Source organism: Aedes albopictus, chromosome 2, assembly GCF_035046485.1.
Source record: "Aedes albopictus strain Foshan chromosome 2, AalbF5, whole genome shotgun sequence".
Lineage (NCBI taxonomy): Eukaryota > Metazoa > Arthropoda > Insecta > Diptera > Culicidae > Aedes > Aedes albopictus.
Window position 1 is genome coordinate 166,817,878 of NC_085137.1, and position 6,536 is coordinate 166,824,413.

General features: G+C 40.3%; 1 protein-coding gene across 1 annotated transcript; it reads right to left on the minus strand.

Annotated features, from left to right (window-relative positions):
- Nucleotides 1-2,389: 2,389 nt before the first annotated feature.
- LOC109398694 (ras-related protein RabY) lies at nt 2,390-4,099 on the minus strand. The gene is made up of 3 exons (XM_019671066.3): nt 3,789-4,099; nt 3,498-3,716; nt 2,390-3,053 (listed from the first exon to the last, which is right to left on the minus strand). The coding sequence occupies exons 2-3, from the start codon at nt 3,709-3,711 to the stop codon at nt 2,680-2,682; spliced, it is 588 nt and encodes a 195-aa protein (XP_019526611.3). The 5' UTR covers nt 3,712-3,716; nt 3,789-4,099; the 3' UTR covers nt 2,390-2,679.
- Between the last annotated feature and the right edge of the window lie 2,437 nt (nt 4,100-6,536).

Genomic DNA, 6,536 nt, shown 5'->3' on the forward strand with positions numbered 1-6,536 from the left:
ATTCTCCGTTTCTGCAAAGAAATGGTGCAAAAAGCGTGGGTATTATGATTCCTTGCCTAATTTGATGATGTTTGAGCAAAACTTTGGATAACTATGTTGTTTATGTTGCAAGAAATGGAGAAAACAACAACACTGTTGCCCAAAGTTTTGCTCAAACAGCATCAAATTAGGCATGGAATCATAATACCCACGCTTTTGGCACCATTTCATTGCAGAAACGGAGAATTGACCTTCTCACCATACAAAAATTCAGCTCATTACTACAAATCTAGTACTACACCGATCTGTCCTATTCTCAGTTTCTGCAATGAAATGGCGCAAAAAGTGTGGGTATTATGATTCCTTGCCTAATTTTATGCTGTTTGAGCAAAACTTTGGGTAACAGTGTTGTTGTTTTTTTCTATTTCTTGCAACATAAACAACATAGTTATCCAAAGTTTTGCTCAAACAGCATCAATTCAGGTAAGGAATCATAATACCCACGCTTTTTGCACCATTTTATTGCAGAAACGGAGAATTGACCTTCTCACCATACAAAAATTCAGCTCATTACTACAAATCTAGTACTACACCGAACGTGCCCCATTGGCTTTGACGGAAGCAAAAATGCACTCACTTTAATGGGAAATCCTATTTGTATCTGTCACCATGCGACCAAAAGTATAAACAAACGTGTTTTGTCTCGTTTTTTCTCACGTTTGCCATACGACTCCCGCCAGGCGGCAACACTGCAACGCTGTCAAGGCCTATCCGTAGTGATATTCTAAGTCACAATTGGTTAAGTTTTGTGAAATCCCATTTTGTATTTTAGTGATTGAGTCGTTCCAGAAAAAAAATTAATGTGGGATCGGGGTAGAAAAATTCATTTTATCGATAAATTTACCAAAAAATTGATGATTAAACTGATGGGGAACTGGTATATCCCTTTCAAACTTCTAAATTTTCAGGACATAACCTCTACTTTTAATCGCCAATAGGAAGCAATCAGTGAAGTACTAGATTGAAAGTAGTGAGCTGGATTTTTGTATGGTGAGATGATCAATTCTCCGTTTCTGCAAAGAAATGCTGCAAACAGCGTGGGTTATATGATTTCTTGCCCAATTTGATGCTGTTTGAGCAAAAGTTTGGGTAACTGTGTTGTTGTATTATTTATTTCTTGCAACTTCAACAACACAGTTACCCAAAGTTTTGCTCAAACAGCATCAAATTAGGCAAGAAATCATATAACCCACGCTGTTTGCAGCATTTCTTTGCAGAAACGGAGAATTGATCATCTCACCATACAAAAATCCAGCTCACTACTTTCAATCTAGTACTTCACTGATTGCTTCCTATTGAAGAAACTTCTACGGCTTGTCCGCACTGAGCGCATGAAAATTCTGCTCTTTGGATTTACACCATCAAGCACATCATAAATTAGAAATCTTTTCATGTTATCAGATAGAAGGATGTTGAAATATTGTTAGGCTGACCATCCGTCCCGTATTTAACGGGACAACAAAATTTTCAAACGCTCGTCTCTGGAGCATAGTTAACGTTTTTAACTTAATTATTCGTTCTTTCTAGCTGAAATAGCATTATTTACATCATGCAGTTCTGTTTTTGGACATTGATTTTCTTTTTGTTTAGTTTCCGGAATGTGTCCCGTATTTAAACGGGACAAATCTGGTCAGCCTAAATATTGTAAATGTCATTTCGAACTGTCAAAAAACCGCACCGCAGTGCCGCACGGGCCGTTCAAAGTGAAATTCACTAGAGTGTTTTCATCATCAACTAGAACCTTCGTCACATCGTGCCAGATGTCAGCAAATCCTCTTATAGAAGTCCTGGCAAATCAACCACTGTGATCATAGAATAAGTTTTACAAAAAAAGTTCTAGGGTTTTTTTTTCGATAATTTTTCCCTAAGCAGTATAAATAATCAATTCGTAAAAAATTCAACTTTTCTAATCAGAAACTGAAAAATAACGCAGCTGAAAGGTAGATCCAAAACTCTGCAAGTGTAACAAAGAGCTATTGTACACTAATTGTAATGATTAAATCAATAAAAGTAAAAAAATGTTAGAAATGAAAATCCAAAGAGCAGAATATTCATGCGCTCAGTGCGGACAAGCCTGCTTCTACCAACAATTCACGGTTTTCAAGGCTAGAATAGAAGTTAATATTGATGATCAACTTCTTTCAATCCATGAGACTGTTATGGTCTTCTTGTTTTCTTACCCAGCATTAAAACTATGCTGCTGTGTTAAAAGATAGGTTGTTAGCTTGAGCCTCACGCTTGAGCTGCAGTGTTATGCTGGCTACGAAAACATTGCATTGGTAGGATAGGGATGCCAATTCCTTGTTTCAATCACTCAGTAGTTATCACCGCAAAAAATAACAAAAGCCGGTTCTATTTTCACAAATCATTTGTATTGGAATAATTCTGGCGCAAACAATTATAAATAAACAATTACGGAAAAATAGTCATTCCGACAGTACACTAAGATATATGTATGTATTTTTTATGTGTATTATAATAAACCAAATAGTCGTGTTGGTGAATGCTTTTCTCCTTCAGCTGGCATTCGTTCCCATTGGGTAAAATCACGTTTAAAATAAGAAGAAATTTTCAATTTTGATCATTGTTTCTCTTCTGTCCGAATTATGGAGAGCGGGACTACCTACTTAAGTGACCTGCTTAACTGGAACCAGAGGGGTCATAACTTTGTTGCTGCTGCTGCTGCTGCTGCTGTTGTTGTTGTTGCTGATGAAGCAATTGCTGTCGTTCTCGTCCTTTCTTGGCGAGTCGTTCCTTGGCTTCGGCCAAGTATTTCATTATCTCCCGCTTGGTGATCTCGGCTGCTTCGTCGCTCATCCTGCTCAGCACCAGTTCGAGATCGTCGAAAAATTCCGCATTCTCCGAACGGAATTTGATATCCTGTGCCAGTTTGTCCGAGATCATGGCCAACCGGTTGTAGAATATCATTTTGACGGCACCACGGGTGCGTGGCCGCGAGCGAATATCTTTGATGATGGAGTTGATGGAACTGTCCTCCTCGTCCGGGTCGGTATCTGCAAGAGTGGGGTAGAGCATGAGACTGGTTAGCTGATAACTACGGTAACGGTGTTATGCAGTGTAAAAACTAGCCGCATCCCAGCTTGAATTAGGGGTCACCTATTTAGTAGACTTTAACTCCCGGAAATTCGTAGTGTTATTCTTAGCGAAATAAGACAATCCCTAACGACAGTAAAAAGAAGGTAACATTGATGACCAACTTCATACGCGCCATAATAACTGGGATTCCTGTTTCTAGTGTAGTTCCAAAATTGATACCTACATAATTCTGTGAAGTTGTGTTCAAATTTTAAAACTCAAACATGACCTTCATTAGTAGTGACGCGCTAGACCTACAATCCGCAACTGGTAACTTCATAAGTTTTTTATTAAGTTTGTAAAACCGTGTTTTTTACTTGAGAAGAAACAACCGATTGAATAATTTTCAGTACTTCACTTACCAGTGCTGCTTGCATCCTCCGGGTTGTCCTCAATGGGCTCATTAGGTTCACGCAGACAGTAAATTAGCTCATCATTTTCGTCATTGGCGGCGCACAAATGATCCATCAGAGTTCGAATCCGAGCCAGACGGACTGTCGTTTCCCATATTTGGAACGTGTTGGTGGAGATGTTGTTGATACGTTCACCTGTCCGGAACCGTTGCTGCTGATCCATTATTCCTGATGAATATTTGAAAATACAATTATCATTACTATTTACATACAATTCTGGATTTCTATCGAAACGCTCACCTGAACTTCAGAACAACAATCAATCCCAAAACCAAGCGAAGGATCGAGCAAACGAGAGAAACAAGAATGCAAATTTCTATAAGGGCAGGACCAAATAGAAAGAAAAATTACACAGTTCGCCAAAGATTAGAGCAATGCCCAGTACGCCGTACTCGGCCCGTATCACAGAAAATGAAGCTTCAGTAATGTTATTACACTAATTTCACTAAATGCAACCAGTAAGATGAATATTTTTTGGAAATCCTGAGATTTTTTCTTTTGCTGGATTTCTGGAATCTCGGGAAACCAAAAAGTAAACAGTTTATCCAAACGATCAGTTTTAATGACACATCTGACATTTTAAATTTCTATCGTTTTCGGGTCGAGCGAACTTTACCACATGGGCGTTTGAGTCCACAGACAAAAAATGTAACATGCATGCTAAATATTTTGTGCATTTATTTTATCACGCAGAAAAAACTTATGTTAAAATCAAAAATTTTTGAGGATAATTCAAATAAATTGTCAATTTGTTCAGGCCACAAAAATAAAACTGTTTGGAGCAAAGCGAACGTCACATTTGAAGCAAATGCAATCCATGTTTGAAACAAAAATGCATCTTCTGACAGATTATGTTAGAAATAAATGTATTTTTGTTTTTTTTTGTGGCAGGTCGGCCCTACGGAAATATTTGTTTTCCCATTAATTTCCTTCGCATGGAAAACCCACCTCCCGTGTTGTACTTTCAATGCCAACATCATAGACAAACAGACGTAACACTATTAAAAACGGCTTGGCACATGCATTTAACGATCAATGGATCATTGAAGCCGACTTTTCCGCTACTCACCGCATCAAAACAAAAGCGCCACCGTATATGGATGGTAACACAGTGACAACAGTCGAGTTACGTCAAACACACAAGGCTACGGTGGCGCTATCTGTTCATTTCATAGCGGCCGTTAAGGTTATTTCAGTGATCCATTCAAATTACATTTGATTTGCGCGATCGTTCCACCAGATGCGCTAGTGTTCGATCGCTTTGACGTTTGCCAGTGTACACGTTGCTGAATGATGCAAAAAAAAATTACAGGCAATTTGTGTAGTAGTGCGTGTCAGCAAAACGTCAAATCCAAATCCATCATGGCCGACAGTGTCGCGCGCGGTTCTACCAACAGGTGGCAGTGTGCTCATGAAAATGACACCGGGCAAAAGCTTTTGATGAATTTCCTCTAAGAGTTACGTCTGATTGTCTGTGCCAACATCATGTATACATCTATTAGATGACATAGTGGTTTCGCAGCGCGGTGTCACGAACACTAATGCAAATCTACTGGTTGAAAATATGCCCATTTGATTTTGCTGGGAACAGCTGATCTTTGTTTACTATTTTCAACCAGTAACTCAAGTGGTGTTCGTGTAATGCAGCGTGTACGTACACGCAACACTACTAAAAGCAGAAACCACTATACGCTCCCGAAAACAACGGGATTCCGTGGAGACTTTCGGTAAATCTTGCCTTTTTTGCAGGAGGAAATCTTGTTTGATGTTGCAGCTGGAACTTGTGAGTTTTGATTGTGTTCTCGATGGCGAAACGGGAGATTTGCGCGCGCGTTGCCTTCGGAGCCCCGATTTAGTTATCTTTTCATTTGCTTTTTGCGCTTTTGGGTACGGTTGATGGCAGAGGAAGAAGACCCGGCTTCAATCAGTGTGTGTAGCGACGGCTCAGCAACTGAAGGCCGAATTCGCGCGCGCGTTGCCTTCGGTGCTCCGATTTATTTTTTTCCTTTCGCATTTTTAGTTTGATTGATGGCAGGCACGCCATTGACACGCCTATGGTCCACTGCACGAATTTATTCTGGCCTGCTTACTCTCACGCGAAATTTGACGTTTGACCGGTGTCGGCACCGCTCAAACGTCAAATTTCGCGTTAGAGTAAGCAGGCCAGCATAAATTCGTGCAGTGGACCATAGAGGTAATCACGTTCAAATGTATGCGTGCCTTTTTTGTAGATGTAGTTGTGAAACTGCGAGGAAAATATTTGCACTCTTGCCCCGGACGTTAGTTTTATCATTATTTACCCGTTTTACCCAAATCGATTGGGTAGTATTTGCATATGCAATCTGAGTAGCCTTTCAATCGGCGTGCACTTTTGTGTGAGAAAAAACTTGCGCTAGTGTTCGTGTGTTGAAATGTCACTTATCTCTATTGTCGTTTTCGTTTTTGTGGCGGTGCTACACCGCTTCGTGCTACACTTTACACTGCAAAACCGAACATTTTCGGTGCAGTTGCATTGGTGTGCGTGAATAAAAACCAAAATATTTACAACTTTGCAAACGTTGATTGGTGGACACGGTGTACACCCGCTACACTCTCAAATTTTTGAGTGCTGCACTATCTTGAGCGGTGCAGAAAAAGTGCTACACCGGTGCAGAAAACGAACACTTTCGGTGCAAAAGTGCTGCACCGGTGTAGCTCCACCGCAAAAACGAAAACGACATATACCTATAGCATAGAGTGACAGTACACTGAACGGCGGCTTGCGGTGAAAATTACTATTCATTTCATTTATTTAGTTAACATCAAATTCATGATAATACTGAATCAACAATTTGCCGCCATTATACTCGATTTGCAGCTGCAGCTCTCCAACGTCGGTCACGCCCAACACTCGCCAGATCACGCTCCACCTGGTCCGCCCATCGTGCTCTCCGCGCTCCACTCCTTCTTGTATCAACCGGATGGTTAGCAAACACCAACTTTGCAGGG

What these genes read in the sequence shown, in the direction of transcription:
- LOC109398694 (XM_019671066.3), bottom strand. Translation starts at nt 3,711, where the DNA reads ATGGATCAGCAGCAACGGTTCCGGACAGGTGAACGTATCAACAACATC. An exon ending in GGAGGATGCAAGCAGCACTG is followed by an intron (nt 3,054 to 3,497) that starts GTAAGTGAAGTA and finishes CCACTCTTGCAG; the next exon opens with ATACCGACCCGGACGAGGAG.